Source organism: Cajanus cajan, chromosome 8, assembly GCF_000230855.2.
Source record: "Cajanus cajan strain Asha chromosome 8, NIPB_CcT2T_4, whole genome shotgun sequence".
NCBI classification, from domain to species: Eukaryota; Viridiplantae; Streptophyta; class Magnoliopsida; order Fabales; family Fabaceae; genus Cajanus; species Cajanus cajan.
The window spans coordinates 627,233-649,056 of record NC_138524.1 but is presented as its reverse complement, the minus strand read 5'-3'; the positions used below and the strand labels follow the sequence as shown (position 1 = coordinate 649,056).

The window sequence follows — 21,824 nt, the reverse complement described above, 5'->3', positions numbered from 1 at the left end:
AGGGCACCATAACTAATCTGATCACGAAAATTGAAATCAACCAATCATCAGGGGAGTAGTTCCAAGATTTGATATGATTTAATAATAGTTAAACCCAAGGCCGTTTCATGATTTGCTTTCTTCTACTTTACTCGATTCCTAGTTTTATTCCGACACTGTTCAGTATAAGTTAGTGTTAACAGTACAATTTTTCTACTTAAATAGGCGCTATATAAAAAAACTTCTCCCTCAACAACTAAAAAAGAATATGGATTCCAATATTTCTCTCTTAATGTAAGAGGATCTATCAATCTTGCTACCCAAGTATAGTGGAAGTACAATTCTTTTTTTTTGAAAGAGGGATTATATACTACTACTCATTGGGTTTCTTGAACTGATTGGATGACTGTCATATTTCTCACAACTTTTAATGAAGAATGAGACTTTTCTAAGAGTTAATAGCCAATGACTATTAATGATAAACTTGTAACATGTTTCAACTCGCATTTAATTAGCATCCACTAGGAAAGCCATATATTTCTATGATAATTTAATGTATTGAAACATGGAAAAAGCAGTCGCAAGCTCCCAAGTGCAGAACAGAGTAGCATATATTGTATAATACTATTATTTTGCCCCATTGATGCATGATATAATATGTACAGTTCAGCCTATACCCCTATTATAAGACACAGGAATAAAGCTTGGCAGAAATATTTTAGTAAAATGAACCATATTCTATGGCTTCAGCCGTATTCTATCACCTTTAGTATCACATGCTTTGATGTGATTTATCATGAAATAAAATGGAATCCACACACTACTACGAAGTGATGAATATAAGAGACTAAACAAAAGTTAATGTGGTGTAAAGTTGCCGGTAACATTTGTTATATAATAATAAACTAGTTGCAATTATTATATTTGAATGAGTGATGGCGAAATGTTATAATGGTTGTTGTTATATAAGGGGTCGAATCCCACAAGTTGAAGCAAAATTGGTTGAGAGACTCTGAGAAAAGGGTACTACGTACCTGCCTGCAGCAACCTCGAAGCTAGTTCAAACTAGTGGGAGGTTGTGTGCATAGAAGCACAAACACAAATAGACTCGTCATATTAGTATTATTGATCATTGAACATTGATCAATATGGCTCGTGGAAAGGTTCAGCTGAAGCGAATTGAGAACTCAGTGCACAGACAAGTTACCTTCTGCAAGCGCCGAGCAGGGCTTCTTAAGAAAGCTAAGGAACTCTCTGTGCTGTGCGATGCTGAAATTGGCCTTGTCATTTTCTCCGCCCATGGAAAGCTCTATGAACTAGCCACCAAAGGGTCTCTCTCTCTTTCTCATTACGTATATTAATTTGCTCATTCAAAACTTTAGTATATATTTTGGTCTCTGATTTTTTACTTTGTTTTTTCTGCACTATATGCATGGTATATATTAAGAACCATGCAAGGGCTCATTGAGAGGTACATGAAGTTCACACCAGGGGCTCAGCCTGAAGCAGCACCTGAAGCACATCCTCTGGTACACAACCTCTCTCTCTCTCTCTCTCTCTATGCTATTTCTGAACTTAAAAGATAATAACATAGCTTAGCAAATAAGGCAAGTTAATTTTTATTTATCTGTGCTGTTAAAGAAAAATGGAATAATTATCCTTGTCATTATAATATGTAAAAGAATGTGTGGTTTTGGAAGCTGCTAGCATGATGCATTGTCATCACTGCATATTGAATGATAAAATAATGATATTGTGATGATCACGATGATGATAATAATAATAATATTGCTCGTAATAATATAATCAGTACAATATCACCGAATGTTTTGTTCTCTCTCCACTTTGTTTTGACACATGCAGGGTTAGATTCTGTAAGAGGATTAGTATATCGTGTTTTGTAAGATGTAGAGTAGTTACTGCTCGCTTACAAATTAAGCTAAGGGTTATATAAGTATATCAAATGGTGAGTGGAAACCGAGCGGGTCCTACACCATTTCAACTAGACTATAATATCTCCAACTTAAAAATAGGTTTAACAGTGGATTTGGTTTGTATGGTTTCACAGAATTTTTTTTCCCTTTTACTAAAAAATGATCAGTTTTGGTGTTTATACAAACGTTTCTAATTCTCTTTTAGTTTCTTATGCTAAAAAAAAAAATTAGCGCAGTTAATGATGAATAATGTGATGTTGATGTGTTACTGACATTAATATTTATCCTACTTTATATTTTAATTTCTATAATTATACTGTTTGTACATTTTTAATTATATATTATATAATCTTAAATATTTTATTTTTTAGCTTTCATATTTAAAAAATATTATTTTAATTCTTGCTAGAGCAGTTTTTTTGTTTTTTTTTTTTCAGTCTTTATCAACACATTTCTCATCTTCCTCCAACTAATTTTCTTCTTTCCTTTTCGTTATTGTTTCCATTTTTTTTCCATCAACACCTTCTCCCTCTCCTTGTTTTATAGCTTCTATTTTTTTTTTTTTTAAATCTTCTTATATTAACTAATTTTCATTGACACTAGATCATAATCTCAAAGTTGTAGAGTTCAAATACATCTTTTAGTCAAGATGAGATAGATTTGTGTACTCCTTACCATGTAAGACACTTGTTACATTGTTTTAATTTAAATAATTTCTTTTTCTCCTCTAAATCACATAATGCTTCCACAGTTTTCATTCCACATTGACGCTAAAAGTTGCCTTTGGAGGTGATGCATGATATAATATCTTTTATTTTCAAATGGCGATTTAACATCCATGAAACAAATTTTGATAGTTTTACATTGTGAATTTCATTTTTTTTAATTATGTTAAAGGATCTATACATAACAAAACATGCAAGTTGATGAACATTGAATAAAGCAAAATAAATAAATAAATAAAATGTTCATCGAATAGTGACACAAATAAACATTTTATGTAAAAATACTAAAAAATGAATAAAATGATGCAACAAGTGTCTGACATATTGTATATCCAAGTGTTTTATGTAATAAAATTAAAATAATGCAACAAGCAAAAAGAAGTGTTAACATAAATTACTACTCACATATTACATTATTTTATAATAGAAACATGTGTGAACTGTTGTAACTTCAAAACTTCAAGCTAAAGTCAACGAGAATAAGTTTATGTAAGAAAAAGAAAAAGAATTCACAAAATAATAGGAGAAGGTGTTGATTGACGAGGAAGAAAAAGAAAGGAAAAATTATTAGTAGAGATTGAAACATAAAAGAAAATTATTTGTATGAGGATTAAAGTGAATAATTTCAAAATAAAAAGGACTAAAAGGTAAAATTTGTACAAATATAAAGACAAAAAATATACAAATAATATAAATATAAAAATTAAAATGTAAAACATAATTTATGTCAATACCATCTCAACGTCATATTTATAATAATAAAATCACACGTCTTTAACACTAATCTACATTTCTCATATAAGATATGTTGCAAAAAAGAGAAAAATATAATGTTGTAATGAAAAAATAATTAATGTGAAACATTGATACATCTGTGGTGTGTTGTATGTCGTATGCCAACAACTTTTACATCAATCATATATCCTATTTTGTATTTATTTTTGCTGTTAGTATTAATCATTCACAATTTATTACTATATTATATTATGATGATATTATTTTATTCAACGTTCTACACATTTTGTCCCATAATCATCGTATAGGATGCAAAAGAGGAAACCAACAAGCTAAAACAAGAAATCCAAACACTGCAAAAGGGTATCAGGTACCTAATGTCAAATATTTTTTTATTTTATTATTTTTCTTCCAACAAAATATTACAATGCTATATGTGCAATATAATCATTTTCCGCTTTTTCTAGAGTATATTTGATTTTAACTAGAGAAATAACACTAATGAAATGGTTACATAGCATCTAAGTATTTCTAGTTAGTACTTGGAATAATACAGGTATGTATGAGGTGAAAAAACATATTTACGGTCCCCTAGAAAAATCAAAGAGGAATAATGAAACAGGAGAAGTAATGACAACTAATTAATTATAAGTTTTATGGTATAGACAATTATACCTTCAAAAACGCTAAACACTAAATATAACGTATGTTTATTTTTTAAATAAAAATCTCTTCTATATATAATTGTAATTGTATGATATCTCTATCTCTATAATAGTTTAAATCATTAAGTATGTTTGTAATTTATACGAGTTATCTAAAAATAGCTAGAAAAATTAAATGACTATTATCATCATTCTTAGGTATTTGTTTGGAGGAGGAAATAAGACGATGACAATCGATGAATTACAAATATTAGAAAAGAATCTCGAAATGTGGATATATCATATTCGTTCAATGAAGGTAACAACGAATACTTTGTTATATCACAAAAATATAGATTTATTACAATATTTTATGTTAGACACAAATGAATAACTGGTATGCATATTTATGATGAACAACAGATGAACATCATGTTACAAGAAATTCAAGCTTTGAAAGATAAGGTTAGCACGTAAATTTATTATTACATTATTATTTATTTGTTAAATATTTTACTTGTCATTGCATTATTGATAGTAATTTATTATTGCATTTAAAAAAATAAAAAATTAACATTATATATATATATATATATATATATATATATATTAATAAATAGGTCCTTCAAACTTATAAAATACTCTATCAAATGTAAAAAAGAAATGAAAGAAATAAGAGTATATTTTTTGTAATTATTGGTGAGATCGAAACAATTCATATTTGGTTAAATACCTTTTTTCGTCCGGATAACAATTTTTTGTTTCAATTTAGTCCTACTTTAATTTTAGGTCTCAATTTGGTCCCCAATAATTTAAATCATTACAATTTGGGACTTCCGTCTAAATGATTTAAACGGAGTTAACTGGTAACCACATGGATGCCAGGTGGATGCCACGTAGGTGGATCCCAAAATAGTTAAAGACACCTGGAGCATGAACGACCCGTTTTGAAACTAGAACGGCCCATTCTGGTTACACTATTGGTGTGTAAATTTTGTACCTGGAACAGGCCGTTCCATGTACAAATTTAACACATCAACAGTGTAACCAGAACGGGCCGTTCTGGTTTCAGAACGGGCCGTTCTGGTTCCAGAATTTCGTGCACAAAAAAATCACTATACAAAACATTTCAAACACTAGATTTGGTAATATTGTTAATGAGGATTGATAACTTCAATTGCTAAACATTTTGACTATACAGAGTATCATTAAGGATGATGCAGTGTATCACTAAGGACAATAGTAACAAGTTTTATTTCATTGTTAGTCAAACTAGAGTGAAATAATTTCTTTGAACTTTTTAGTATATGTTATGTTCTGAATTTTTGTTTTCAGTTTCTGAACTATGTTTCTGTCTTTGAATTTATGATATATTATGGATTTTTATTTTCAAATTTTGAATCACATTGCGGTATTTTAGTCAAAATTAAATTTTGAACTGGATAAGTTCAAATCAAAGAAGGATTTTGGAAGGTCTTATCTTATTTAATTTTTTTTTATAGTTTTATTCATAAATGAATATTAATTTATTGTATTTTGTTTATTACATTTTTATTAATATAGATATAATAAAAAAATTACAATAAAAGCATGAAGTTAGCGTTCTGGAACGGGCCGTTCTGAATTCAGAACGGCCTGTTCTAACAGCAGAACGGCCCGTGCTGAATTCAGAACGGCCCGTTCTAACAGCAGAACGACCCTTTAGAACGGCCCATTCTGGTTTCAGAATGACCCGTTCTTTTGCACTCATGTTGTGTTAAATTTGCATTTGGAACGGCCCGTTCCATTTGCAAAATTAACACATAACCTGTGCATGCAGAACGGACCATTCTGGTTTTAAAACGGTCCGTTCTAGTTCCAGGTGTATTCATGCCATTTGACATCCACCTATGTATTTACGTGGCATCCACTTGACATCCACGTCAGAGTTAACCCCGTTTAAATCATTTGGACGGAAGTCCCAAATTGCAATGATTTAAATTATTGGGGACCAAATTGAGACCTAAAATTAAAGTGAGACTAAATTAAAAAAAAAATTTGTTATCAGGGACGAAAAAACGTATTTAACCTTTCATATTTTTATATTTATTTAAAAGTGTTTAAAAATTATTAATATTTATTAAATCAATGATATTGTATTTAATTTTTAAACTTCAAAATCTTAAATTCAACTCTTGAATTTATAAAAATAATTAATTTATCATTTTTTATTATTTAAAAATTTAAAGATAAAATAATTCAAAAATTTAAACGTAAAACAGTTTAAAAATTGTGCATACAAAATATAGAATTGTTTTTATGTATAGGAATGGATAAAAAATAAATACCTATTTTAAGATGTATAAATTAAAAATTTTCTTTTACACTCTCATGCGAGTTAATACATTTATTGATATATTAACCATATAAATTATACTTTTATCAAAAACAATATATAAGTTACAGTGAAAAAACTCTTAAATTAAATGTAGTGTCATTTAATGATATTTTTATTTAAGCCAATCAATTCAAAATTTATTTTTAAATAGAAATTTAATTTCATGATATTAATAACAATAAGTACCCATCTTAATTATTTTTATTATTTTTAATAAATAAATTATTTATTTTTTTATATAAAGGACCGAAAGAGAATTATATGAAATATAGTCTGGCGGTTTCTTCTACTCAAAGTTTATGTATAAGATTAAGTTGGAATTTAGGACAAACAAATTACCACTCACGATAAAGCCAAATAACTCGTTCTTTAACATTAATTGTAGAATAATATCCACTAGCAAATTTTAATCCTTTAGTAATGTAATGACGAGGACCAAAATTTATGGTAACATGATTAATTTATTTTTTTCTGTTCCCGATGAAAATCAAAACACAATTGGTTCATAAAGGCTTAAAAACATAAAATCAAGCGGAACTTTAAGTTTTTGAAATACCTAAACACATAACTAATTAAAGAAATGTGTTTGCATTACAAAATAAACCTTGGTCTGTGTATGTTTTCTTTTGTGCATGTGTAATTCTTCTTCTTATTATTTTTATATAATATTAATGATTAAATAAACTTGTTACCTTTTTTTTTTTGCATTCAAGGAGGGAACTCTTAAAGCGGCAAATAAATATCTGCAGGATAAGGTAATAAGTGGTTTCTATTTATTAAGTAGGTATTTTCTTTAAAAGCATATTGTAATGTTATATGTTGGTCTGATTATTTTTTTTAATATACCATTGCATTTTACAGATTGTGGAGAATACTGTAGTTTATAATGTTGCTCCATATGCTACTGACACTCCATACCCGCTAATTATACAAGATGAGGTTTTTCGACTCTATTAACTGAGTTGTTACTTCAACGTTGTGTTTATACATGATTTAGTTAATAAATGAATATGTTGTGATGCATAAGAATAAATACTGTAATATGGATGGATGAACATAGTTCTTTGGTTACTATTACCAAATTTCATGGTGTGCAAACTTTGCAATAATTTGTAACATTAATAATGTGCTGTTATGATACTATTTAATTATAATGTAAAAGTTAGAAAAAATGTGGTTTTTGACTTGTGATTTTTTTTCTTTTCACGTCATTAATAATAGTAGTGTAAAATATTTTGTCACTACCAATGACTCGTGACAACGATATTATACACAGCATATAATATATTTTTATAATATTTTTTTCCACCACGAATATTTTTATGGTGTTTAGTAGTCGTGAGGTAAACACAAAATAGTAGAAGAATTTGTAACAATTTTAAACCTATATTACTCAATCATTGATTTCATCCATCATTTTGGGAAAAAATAAATCATTACAATAATATTTTATTATTATCGACAATTATTTAGTGGTAATAAATTAATTATCTTTATTTTATTATTTAATAAAAATATTAATAATTAATATATAATGATCACTAAAAATATATTTATATTATACTAAAATTTACTATTAGCGATAATTATTTATTTGGAAAAACTTAAATCTCATATCGACTAGAAATAAGATAATTAAAGAGTATATAAATAGATGATCACTCTCACCTTACAAGATTGTTTTGTAAGGTTAAGTTAGACCTATAACTTACTATTCTAAGTTGATAAAATAATTAATTAGGAGATAAGAAAATTAAAAAATATATAAGTAAAAGATAATCTTCATCTTACAAGTCCCGCATCGAGTAGAAAGTAAAAAAATCACAAAGAGTTATACATTTTTTCCGACCATTATAAGAATTTTTACCAGCATTCAGAATAATTGTCGCTAAATATTTTAGCGATACTGCATACAATGACTATTGTGGAAATGCTGCTAAAAGATTTTGTAGCAATTTTTATTATCACTAAAAACCATATTAAATGGCACTAAAAATTTATTTTGTTATAGTGAATATTAATTGATTAAATTATTCTTTAATTTCTTATTTTTATTTAATTGATTATTTTGGTATCTTTATTATTCAAATGTTAATTTTGATTCTTAATTTTTAAAATTATGCAAATTAAGTTGCTTTTCCCTCTAATTTAGACTATTTTTTTTTCCTTTTAAACATGGTGACATGTGTTATTTTTTTTTTTTTTTATTGTGTCAAGTACACAAAAATTAATGTCGTTAATTTAGATTAGACTAAAATGGAAATAGTGTATTATTTTAAATTAAGATACTAACTCAAATATTTTAATAATAAAATATCAAATTAAATTAATTAAATAAAATAAAAAATAGATTAGCCATATTAATTTATCTCATCTCTGATGGCCCAACACTCACAAAAAAAAAAAAGACGAGCTCATTGTCATGGATCTAAATTCTAATAGACAATTGTCTCCTAATGTCTCTACTTGTTAAGATAGTCCATTAACATAATAATAATAATAATAATAATAAGTTTAGAACCTTATGAAAATTGAAAATTTAATAATAAATTCTATTGCAAGTTTTGTAATGAACATTGAAATCAAGGACCTATATAAAATAAAAACATCTAGGCATTAAGCATTCTAACATAGGAGTTGCTCTACTTATACCACATGCATTTTAATTTATTATTTTACTAATTTAAAAAATTTATTTTACATTTTATTAATCTTAAATCTTATACTCCTCACAAAAGAAAAAAATAGTGGGGGAAACTTCAATCTTATTCAACAAACAATACGTAAGCCACTTATGGTTTAGGGACATGATTGTCTCCTGAGTGGAAGTCCATGAACCTTTTTTTTCTGAACGGCCTTCCTTGCGCATTAGATGGCTAACACTATCATTGCTGCAACTAAACTTTTAACACAGAATTTTATGTAAATCATTGCTTTTTATATATCTTTTACATAGTCTTTGACCCGAAGAAAATGAAAGAATGGGGAGAAACATCATGTTCTTTTTTAAACAACTGTATAATTGTGGGTTATAACTAGTGGCCGTTCCAAGACCTTAACTTATTGGAGGTAATTCTTTTTGAAAGATAAAAATTAATAATTATAATTATAGTTATAATTATCATATATATAAATAACAAAATATTAATATAAAAAATAACCATCCGTGAGTTCAATGTATAAAAATAGGAGAGCAAAATATAATTGTTGCGTCCTTTTTTAGGAAAAGCCATCGGCTCTAATACCATTTATTGTGCCCAGTCTTCACAGTTTTGTTTTTGGATATTATCCAAAAGGTCTTTTTATCAAATGGAGATAATTGTGTATATATAAATCCATGTCCATCATCTTTAAATGATGTAGGAATTTGCTTGTATCGTAACATATACTAATAATTTAATTAAAGTGAGAGAGTACATCTATCCAATCACTATAATATAAGTTTGTCACTGATGATAACTATAAGTAAATAATATGAAAAGTATTAAATATATTTTACAAATGTTTTATAATAATACTTAAAAAAAGTGTTAAATGATTTTTATATTTTAATATACTAAATATTTTTCAATAGATTTTTTTTTACTTATGATATTTATCATGTGTTTAAGAACACCTAATAGAAAATATCTTTAAAAAATAGCTTGTTGAATTTAAATATTTAATGGAGAATATGATAGATTTTACGTACTCTCTTTTGTTATCGGATGAAAATTACAAATTTTTATATATCTTATTGATGAGATTTTGAGACATGTGCACTGCATTACTATAGTATAAAAAATGAGTATGGGTTGTCAAATCTTAGAGATTTATTTGGAAGATACTAGTAATTTTTATTATCCTAATAAAAGCTTGAAATAGAAAGATTTACAAATCTTATAAATATGATGTTCATATTTCAATATTGAAATTATGAAAAGATATCAAACAAAGTAGTAAAATTGAAAGATAACAGTATGTAAAGTTGTTGGAATTGAATTTTTCCTATCTCACCCTTATGTTCTACTAAGACTACATACATATAATTTTTATCATCTAATGTTGTTGAGTTCATTAATATCATTTCAAATCAATTTCTTGCATTTAAAAATTCTAAGTAGTCTAACTTAACAAACGATTCTTTCCTTCATCTAGTTAAAAATCTTGCATTAAGTTTGAGAACTTATTCAACTAACAACTCCAAATCTATTCCTAGTATTTAGAGTTATTAGGTGATTTGATTCAAAATAAGATTCAAAAAATGTTTTTTAATCAAAATTCCAATTAAAAATCAAATATGAGTGATCAAGTCACCTTAACATTAAGAATGAAATCAAAATCACTAATAATGAATAATATTAAATCACATACACACATATATAATCAAAAGGAGTACACGAGAGCCTGATGAATTACATTAAACCCCAACAAAAATTAAAAATCAACTACTCATCAAAAATATCCTAGAACCCCCCGTTCCTAACTAATTCTTAAACTCTTTTCTTGCTTTTTTATTTTTTGCACAAGTCTCTGTGGTAATTTCTCTCTATTTTTGCCTCAAAGTCCTTATATAGGTGCAATAAAATAAAAGTCCTTATCTGCGGTAAATTGCTCAACCATTTTTAAACGGTTGAGCGGTTTGAATGATTCTTCATGGTGAAGAAATTTCAATGGCCGAATCCTTTTGAATCCATTGAGTTTCTAGTAAGCAAAATATTTGCATCCATTTAGAGCTAATTCACTAAGCCCTTTCTAAATAGCTAATCAATTTGGTCTCTACTTAAAATCTTGCTCTTTGTCTTTAAAAGACTCAGTTCTTTTGAAATGACTTAATCCTTTTTAAAAAGTGCAACCCTTTTCCAAACACTTAAGTGGATTGAAGTTTTTTTAGATTTTAGATTTTTATTGAATCTTGTAAGATATAAAACAAAAATTTAAGTAAAAATTTTCATCAACTTTTTATAAACTAACTAATTTACGCACTCTTTTAAATTTTGTAATAATTTAAGAATAAAATACAAATTTCTTTCAATATTAATTAAATAAATATCAAAAGAATTAATTAAGTTACTTACATAAAATTGACACTTATCGCTTACTACTAAATTGGATGCGAAATGTGTATAAATGATATGATAAAAAGAACATAAAAAATGAAATAAAAATATTATAAAACTATAGTAAGAATAATATAATTCTTTTATCATAACTATGCCCATTAGTTTATTGATAAATTACACTATTTTAAAAAAAAATCCATTTTCACATTTATCTATTAACGTTTGTATTATTACTTCTCATTTATGGATTTGACTTAGATCGCATGTGGATTTTGACAAATTTCTGCCTTACTTTTGAATGGGGAAAAGGATTTCAAAATAATAGAGAAGTACAATGCCAGCTGATTGTTGCAGGATATCGGTGTCTAGTGAAAAACTGACAAAATAATGAATGTGTAAACCTTAAGAAATAAATTAGAAGTGATGAAATTGATATTACAAATATGATTATGTCGGATATAAATATTCATCATTTATTTACACATTTTTTAACAAATAATTAAATAGAAACTTAATTCGTGTATTATTTTTCCCCCGCGACGGTTTGTACGTTAAAAGTATATGTTTGTTAATTTACGAAATAATTAATCTCCTATCACACTATTGAGAATTCTGAACTACTAGAAAATAAAGTACAATACATGGATGACTCACTACTAAAATTAGCTAGAATAAACTTTAATATTACATAAATTAAAATTAGCTAGTAAAGGAACAGAGGTACTAGTGATTCATATTTAAAATTTTGAATTTAAGATATCATATTATGATGTAAAAATTAAAAACCATAACCTAAGACTAAAAATCGATTTTTTTTGAAGTTTTAAAGCTTAAAATTGTTGATTATAATAATGGAACAATACATGAGAAAGAAATGGAAACTATATCATTTCTTTTTATATTTAGTATTAAACTCCAAATAGGAAAAATTATTTCATATCATCACGAGTATTTGCGAGTTGAAGAAACTTACGAAAGAAAAAAAAATCTATCCCAATTTTTAAAGAGTTTAATTTTAATAGCACTTTGATTATAATTTTTTTACACTAATAGTTAATCAGACTTTTCTTAATTATCTTTTAGATTAATTACTTAATTATTATTAAAACAATTTATAATTATATGACAATATATAATTGAATAAGAATGTTATACAGCTACACTATTATTGTGTATTATAATTTAATTCAATGTTGTGCTTAATTTGTAAGTAAACAACTTTTTTTTTTCTTTTTTAAGAACTAAAACATTGTTTTTTAATTATGTACGTTCTTGTTTTTCTAGGCAGGTAAACACTTTTTTTAACAATAGACGATGGCTTATAGAGAACCATATAAAAAATAAGGTAACAACCAGAATTGAATTGACCATTGGCAATATACTCTACAGGAAATTAATCATGAGAAAGTCCAAAGCTCCAACATCATGTATTGTATTTGTCGGATGAAAAATACAAAACGGATGCTATTAATCGCAATTTCACATTTATTAATAATGCAGTTCGAAATTAATGTGACAACTCATATAATTTTACGCTTTAAGTAAACATTCCTAATGACTTTACACATCTTCCTCGTAGAAATTTGGTAATATTTACTATGAAACACTATACATATACCATGCGGAGTGGTCGTTGCTTTTACATTTATGCATGCATGGTGATGGTGGGACACAAATTACATTTGTGTATGTAGTGGATGGGAGAACATAATAGCATTCACATGGAGACGTTCCTGTGTGTGAACGAATGATGCATGCTTTATATCATTCCATCCATTACGAATAACATATACTACTAAAAAAATATGTGACACTCTAAAACTCTAATTATTCATTCAGTCTTGTGCGCCCTATGTTATTGCTATGGCATGCCGTTGGTTTTAAACGCATGCACATGCTTTCTCTTTCTGTCACAACTTAATAACAAAGGAAATGCACACGCGAAAGGCTAAGTCAGAAAATACCTTTCACTTTGAACTTCTTTTACTACCTTGGAATCCACAACTTAATCACTGCCTCCATTTTTGTGCATCTTTATCTCCTTCCACCTGGAACATGGTTAATGAGTGTGTCGTCTGGGAACATAATTGCTTAAAAGAGAAGAAGAGTAGAACATCAATCAAGCTTCACTTCACAAGAAATAAATGTCATTGCCATGTATATGTATATAACTATATATATTTAAGTAATGAATAATAGTCTAACATTCTCACCACCTTTGCATAGTTCCCATTAGGTTCCGGTGTGCTTCTTCTCTTGCGTATATATTAAACCCACCATAGGTTGCTATATCAAGCTCAGTAGACTAGTTCTTATATTTTTCACCACTATGCCAATATTTAGTTCTAGGTGGTAGGTAGGTATACCACTATCAGAATTATTTCTAAGTTCCACAGAAGAAAAACAAAGCATTGGTTTCATGCTTCTCTGTGTGTTGTTTTTATGGCATTCATATATAGCTACCCGTTTATCAGTTTTAAAATTGTGCCACACTTTCTTTTTCTTCTTCTTTCTCTCGTGAGCACAGTATTACTTACTCTGTTGCATCGCATTCTTTCATCCAAAACTTACACATGAATTTGCTGTGAAGAGGAGCTATTCTTTAGTTTTTTTTATGCTTAGTAAGATTGTGATGCAATGCAATTCTCTACATTTTTTTTCTGTTTATAGCACACAAGTGGAAGAGTAGCAACTTTCTTTGCTACCCTTACTATTGCTAGACGACAGATGTCTAATTCAGTCGCAGGTAATTATTTAACAAATTTTGCTGACCCAAATATAAGATTGATACCTTTTTCCGAAGCAAAAATATAACCATATTTCTTTTTGGAAAATATATAAGAAAATACACATTTCGTCTTGTTATTTTTGAAAATACAGTTACACTTATCGATCGAACTTCAAACTACTTGTTTCTCAATCCACACTTTGATTAATATGCAAAGTTAATTAGCCTCATCATATATATGCCATCCATTTATTCTATATATTACTTAACCTACGCTATATCATTACACTTCGTGGTTCATTGCTATTATTAGTATAGTGCTATCCCATATTGGCATTTGTTTAAAAACAGTTTGAGTCTTCTACAAGGCGTTGAAGTTACGTATTTGATATGGCACTTGTGATCCCTATCATGGCTATAATCATTTGATTGCATGATTTGGCGCCACTTGGAATAACTAAATAAAGAGTTTACTCATTGTATCCCAATTTCAAATCTAGGCTAGGTATATCTTTTGCTTGCCTTCTAAACTTCAGATAGATTTCAATGCATATGCGGGGTATATATTGCGAGACTTAGGAGCAAAGAATATGTGGCAGTACGTGGTACCATCTGTTGTCTTGTGTTTGTGAACTGCTTTTTTATTTTTATTTTTTTTCATCATCATCAAATATTATCACACAAGCCTAATCAAGATCAGGCCGAGGTGTGGGGTAAATGGATACTTGAATTTGACTTTTAACTTTTGAGAATAAGTAAACCTTAATTAACCCTTGATTTGTCTTAGTATTTAAGACTGACGCTTGATATTGGACCATCACGAATCATTGTATTTTTAATCTTTGTTTCCACGGAAAGAGAACATATGACTATAAGGCTAGGCTAGTAGGATTAAAACAAGTAAACAAATATTTATCAAGATCATACATTTTAATTTCCTTTTTTACTATAAAGTTATAGTTATTAGCAAAAGGCAAAAAAGTTACAAAATTAAGTATTTATTCTCCGTTACATAGACACAAAAACCATACACTAATTCATTAAAAGAGATATAATATTTTCTTAAAAAAAGCATACAACTTATATAACACTCTCTTCTCTTTCTCTGTCCCTCTAAATATGTCACATAATTCACATTACCTATCTTATGTTATGTCTTACTTCTCTCTCTTCTCTTCTTGCTTCCTTTTATTTGTGAAAGAAGTTGTATAATTTTGATTTATAAATATAATTTTGTTAAGAAAACAATGACTTTTTAAACAGATGTTCAAAGTTAAGAAACTGCAGAAAGTAAAAAAGAACAATTTATTCTATAACTATTTCATTAAATTGTAACATAGAGACATACATATGTGTATATCGACCACCCGGTCAATCCAATGAAAAAACAGCGGATGTGGCTGTTGGACCTTGGCCCTTGGCTTACATAGTAGAGCTCATCATGCATGCGTAGTGAACAATTCAACTATATATTAACCCTGCAAAGCTTTCCATCTTCAGGGAAACATAGATGACTTTTTACTATAACTACTTGACCCTTCCATTAAGTTTTTATAATTGAATATGCTAGAAGCTAGATAGAAGTAGTAGTGGAGCCAGAAGCTCCACAATAGTTAAAGTTTTGCCCATTACGTTTATTATGTACAGGCACTTAAACAGTACTTGCAAGTGATGTTTTAGCTAAGTACCCTATTAATTAGTATGTACCCAAAACCCAATTTATAAGATGGCATGGCACTATTTCCACAAATCAATTGGACAGGTGGAGTTTGATATTGGGGCATTTTCTTCAGGCACCATTATAATTTCTTGTTTGTCCAAATGTCTGAACTGTACAACGTTGCCATTGTCCGTGCCTTGAAAGATAATATTGTCTTTGGATGCATCATGACTAAGTTGTGAAGCAACGAACTTGTCAAGCACTCGCCAATCAGTCACTTGATCCACTGCTACTTGTTCATTGGAATTGTTGTTGCCATACTGGAAGTTTTGGTGACCAACTTGTTCTTCTTGAATGAGTGATGAGGGAAGCATAGTAGAGTGGTTTGCATGATCTATAACATATGGTGCCACGGCATTAGGGTTCATGGTAGAAGAGGATTGAAGCAGTTTTGGGCTCTCTAAAAGTGGAAGCTGGAGAAAGTGGTCACGAGGTAACTGGTATGGAAAATCTAGCTCTTTCTTGCAAGGATATGGTATCTGGTATACCAAACTAGATTGAGAGGTTTGCTTTGGTGAGTCCAAGTCTTGCATGAAAGAGACTTGATCTTCATACCAACAGGGAGAGTCGTGTTCACTCGCTTTACGCATGGTTGTTACCCTCTTCTTGAATACTCTACACACAACCCATCCTTCTTCCTGTTTCAGCCACGTCAAGGACAAAACAATTATTAGTTTATGGGAATTAATGTTGAGAAACTCACCTAAAAGAAAGTTGTATATATAGCTAACTAATTACCAAAGCTAATAAAAGTTCATCAATAAGGAATAAGATGAACTGTATATGTTACATGCATGATATGCTCCTTCCTTTTATTGTTGGATTAATGATTTATAATGACGTTTAACTTGCTTGTCAGAGCCTTTGCACCATTGTATATATTAATTTTTCAGTAATTTCTCTTATAAGAAAAAATCCAGTAATTTCTTCTACACGACGTTTAAAATTGAAGATAAATAAAAGGATTGTTTATTTTTTAAAAGAGTCTAACTTTTTTTAATATCAATTTTTATTACACTTTCTTCTTGCACCAACAATAAAACATTATTATTATTTTTTTTTTTACACATTCTCTCTCTCATTCAACAACTTATAACTAAATACCTTTAGGTATATACATCACAATTTGAATTAACATAAAACAAATTTTAGGAAACAGTTTTTCTTTAAAAGCTAGCATTAGTAGCATATAACTTCAGAAATTATAACTTGCCTGTGGTGTGCCATTTTCATCTGTTTCAAGCCTATACTCGTGCATTATCCAATCTGACTTTTGTCCATTTGGAGCTCGACCTTTATAGAAGACTAAGGTTTTCCTCATACCTATCAGGTCATGCTTGGAATATATTGCCTTGTCTCTTCCTGTTGCTTTCCAAAACCCTGCTGCAGTTGCTCTATTTGTGCGAGTTCCAGTTGGATACTTCTTATCTTTATGGCTAAAGAAATACCATTCATTTTGCTCTTCTGTTCCTATTCTGCAAATCTCTATAAAATTCAAAACGAAAAGAAAAAACAATCAATGCAGAAGTTAACGATAATTATATATCTATCACCAATATAATTGCCCCTCTTGAATTTAGATGCTATGAACTGGATCAGTACTACCTTGAAGATCCCATGGTTCAATTTTGTAGAGGTCAACATCTTTTATGACATCTAGGTCAATCCTCCTTGAAGCAACTTTCTTCCTAAGGTAGTAATCAACAAGTTCTTCATCCGTGGGATGGAACCTAAAACCGGGTGGGACATGAGTAAAAGTATTCATGTTATCCCTTGAGTCCTGCAAATTAAATTGGATCAAATAAGATACTTTCATCCCATCATTTGTAATTTACTAGCTTGACCAATTTTTAATATTAGTATGATAGAGCAAATGGCTTTTATCATCATTAGTTCTTCAACAAGTTAATGGTACCAGTACAATACATACAAAAATAATTGTCATATTAAAGAAATAAACAAGCAACTGGAAAGTTATTGATAGTTTTGAAACTGAGCCAATTGATTTTCCAGATATAGTTATATTCTTAAAATTAATTTCCTTTTTCAACCCAGGTGAAAGGATTAATAAATGAACCTCTGGGGATAAGAATTGCAAAAATTTAGCTACTTTTTTTAACATCAAGGTTTACTATTAGCTATATAGGCTTGGACCTCCTCCAAATATCTACACCCACTTGAGCTACTCCAAATTGTCAGAGACAAATAACTGTTATCTACTTCTCTTTTACTTTGATTAGGCGAATTTGATCATTAAATTGAAAAATTCACCCTTCGTGAATAATTAAGAAAATATAGTGGCACTGTTATGTTCTTTTTCTTTCTTTTTTACTTAATAATGTTTTACCTGTAAGTACTGACAATAACCATGATTAGAGTGAGCTAAAAGTAGCTAGTTTTAAACTCATAAGTTTTAAAATTCAATAGTAACTTTTGAAAATTAGGGAATGAGGTTCCAGTAAAGACAAATAAGCTCAACTTAATGCATAACTTCACTACACAGTACTCACTTCGGGACATGATTAAAATATATAATAAACATCAGTTTTATTACCGATCCCAAATTTAAATACTTATTATTATGACCCAAATTTTCACTGCAGAGGAATAATCTAAAACCTAATTTTTATAAGATTTATATTATTTATACTTCCATTTTACAACTCTTTTTTCTCTATATTTAACTATGAAATTACCCATATGTTATGTCACATTTTTTCGCTTTTCTTCCTATCTTTCTCATGTAGTAAGAAAAATTGTATAAATTTAAAATACCACTTTAATTTCTCCAAACGAAAGGTCAGAAAAGAATAAGTCATGTACTTAAATTAACATATATACATCTCATCACAATGTGTATACACAATACATAGATGATATTAAAGAAGGATATTGTCAGATAGTGAAGATATTGGAAAAGAAGAATAAAATGCTATTGAGTATTTGTTTCTTGCTATATAATATAAATGGGGGGGAAAAAAGCACGACCATGATGATTATGCGTGTGAAATGTTCACATAGTCAACACACATGCGATAAGAGACATGCATAACAGTTACTAGTACTAGATGAACATACAAGTGATTGTCACTCATTGTGATTGCCACTAATCTATGACCCATGCTTATAAAGGGATAAAGTTCATGAACCTTCTTATAATGTCTAACAGTATATATGCTTAAGCGTAACCAAGATCATATAGAAAAAGCCTCCCTGGGGATTGGGGAGAGGGGGGTAGGGTGCAAATTAAATAAATGAATGAAAAAGCCCCTTTAAATTTCATCACTTCAAGCATTTGTTGCTGAGTAATTTAAGATCTGAAAAGTGAAAAGTCTCCACTTATATATCTTATAACAAATTGCTCACGTTGATAACTTAGAAGAAATGATCCAGGTATATATATGGTGGTTCAGCATCAGCCTTCAAAGACCCAGCAAAGAAAATTAAAGGAAGAATCGAACATACAAAAAGAATTTAGACAGAAAGTGTAAGAGTGCTTACAGATCAAGCAATAGCAGTCTACACAGATCTGGGTCAGTCACAAAAATCTTCCTTCAAAAATGAGTCGGTGTTGAAACTGAGATGAAAGTGGTGGTGTATGTTTCAACTTCAAAATATATATAGAGAGAGGAAGCTCCTAAACCAGACAAAGATTTTCAACGACAATAAAAGTACTTAAAAAAGGTTCAAAACAGTTACGAACACAAGTCCTCGGGAACAGAACCCGTCAACTTTTTCTGTTTACTTTTTATTCTGTCACACAAGAAGTCACAACCTGTGTGAAGGAACAGAAAGCGGCAACGTCTGAGACGGAGGAACAGAAGTAGGGTTAAGTATGAAGGAGAAAATGAAAATAAAAAACAAAACCCTACTGATAAATGCTTCTCTTTGGTTTATATGGTATATATCATGATTCAAGAACAAGGTCTCACTTTCGGTGGTGGGAAAGGTTTTGGAGTCAGAGAGAGGGATAAAAGGTGGAGGAAAAATGGAAGAGGTAGAGGCAAGGAAATTGCTCTCTTGAGTGCCACCTCTACCCGAAACTGAAAGAGACCCAACCAACAGCGAGTGAACAAGAAAGATTTTTCTCTCAGATCGCTCTCTTTCTATGTATCTATCTGCAAGCTAGCTTTGCATAATATATCATGAGCTAGCTAGCTAGTAGCTAGTGCAGAGAGGAAACGGTGAAGGAATTAGATATAGGAACTAACAACACAGACCAATCACCGATCTTAAAGGGCCACACTCAGAAATTATTAAATACTTGTGCACACATAATCCATAATCACTCTCTCTTATTAATTTCTAAAGTTTAAATTAGATATCTCAAACGTAAAATATATTCAGATAATCTAATTATAATGTGTCTACATTTGAACTTACAACATTAATTTATAAATTAAAAATTATCTTTACCTATATATTTTGATTTTGATCATATTATTATAAACATTTAGTGATGCTAAAATACATAATATAATTTTTGGAACACAAAAAAACTAAAAAGGGAAAACAAAATTCGTAGGGGCGTTGGTGGTGACGTAATGGAACAGCCAACCCCAATAGCTTTTACATAAAAGGCAGACCCTCAGAAACAAAAGAGGCATGGTGGACCCACCTTCATTCTTAGTCCCTACCATTTCCACCATCTTCGATTCTCAACTGTAATTAAATTGTGATGATGTTCTTGGAAGTGACACTGGATCTCATGGATGTTCTACGGGACAATTCACAATTGGCCCCCATATATGCCAAATCTTCAAAAGCTAGCTACCTAGGCTAATGCCTTCTCTTCGTGTCCCTTTTCTTGTTAATTCTGTATCACTAGTGATGGTTGTTTGGCTTATAATTAGGCTAATGATATAATCCTTGCAGGCCTTGCATTAATCTCTAATTAAAATTATAGCGATCTTAATTACCATACTAGTTAGAACATACGTATTCATTCACCTGATTAATTCCAAAGTTGTTGCCCCACGACAATTGGATGGCTGTTTCTCTAATATTATATCAGAATAAATGTGGAAAAGTTAATGTCTTTAAAGAGATAATTATTTCATTTGTCTTGAGCGAGACAAAAGAAAAAAAGAACAAATGAATTGTTTGAAGCAAACATTTTCTTTTTCTGATTAAGCAAATAATTAAAATTGAACTTTTCGTCATATATAGTAACTAAAATTTCTTGAATTAAACTTTATAAAATACTAAGAACTTCATAAATATATATTACTAACTAAAATTAGAGATTATATTGGTCAAATATATGTACAACTCATGACAAGATCTATTTGAAACAAAAAAAAAATTAAAAAAAATTATAAAACATTCTTCTATCAAAACATGAATTATTGTTACAAACACAGGTTTGAAATACATTAGTCTGGTGGGTGGGTGCAATTATTAAAGGGATTTGAATAATTGACCATGCATTTCTTGTGTGTTTTGATTTGAATTCCCAATTCATATATAAGTACTGCTTTATATTGATTATTCATCTCTTTGTATAAGTTTTCATACATGCATCTATTAGCCAGTTAAGTGATTTTATTAAAGTCGCAAAAAAAAAAATTCCTATCAAATAACACTTCGATCAAGGATTTCTCTTAGGTATGCTACTAACAAATTGACCGATAAATATAATGCTACAGTTCCTATTCAGCTTACAATTTTTCCATAAACACTTACTTAAGGAAGAAAGAATAACAAGATAAAATGAATTGTGTTTCTTCTATAGACTAAAATATTTTTATAATGTTAACTAATATAAAATTATTATTGGTATGATTTTTTAGTTATTTATTTTAAAATTTAATATAACTTATCATGATGATTTTTCGTTCTTATATTTTTTCTATAAATATTCATAGAAAAGATTATTCAAATATGATCATAATAATAAAATATGTAGCATTACCTAATTAAACCTACTCTTTAACAAAT

The 21,824-nt window shown here is 29.0% G+C and overlaps 2 protein-coding genes across 2 annotated transcripts; one reads left to right on the top strand and one right to left on the bottom strand.

Annotated features, from left to right (window-relative positions):
* Positions 1 to 966: 966 nt before the first annotated feature.
* AGL12 (AGAMOUS-like 12) lies at positions 967 to 7,578 on the top strand. The gene is made up of 7 exons (XM_020359679.3): positions 967 to 1,309; positions 1,427 to 1,508; positions 3,682 to 3,743; positions 4,237 to 4,336; positions 4,441 to 4,482; positions 7,108 to 7,149; positions 7,256 to 7,578. Exons 1-7 carry the CDS (start codon positions 1,128 to 1,130, stop codon positions 7,349 to 7,351), a joined length of 606 nt encoding a protein of 201 aa, XP_020215268.1. The 5' UTR covers positions 967 to 1,127; the 3' UTR covers positions 7,352 to 7,578.
* Positions 7,579 to 15,455: 7,877 nt separating this feature from the next.
* Positions 15,456 to 20,126, bottom strand: LOC109799040 (NAC domain-containing protein 7). Its single transcript, XM_083062578.1, has 4 exons — positions 19,386 to 20,126; positions 17,490 to 17,664; positions 17,094 to 17,369; positions 15,456 to 16,518 (listed from the first exon to the last, which is right to left on the bottom strand). The coding sequence occupies exons 2-4, from the start codon at positions 17,647 to 17,649 to the stop codon at positions 15,902 to 15,904; spliced, it is 1,053 nt and encodes a 350-aa protein (XP_082918704.1). The 5' UTR covers positions 17,650 to 17,664; positions 19,386 to 20,126; the 3' UTR covers positions 15,456 to 15,901.
* Positions 20,127 to 21,824: the final 1,698 nt, after the last annotated feature.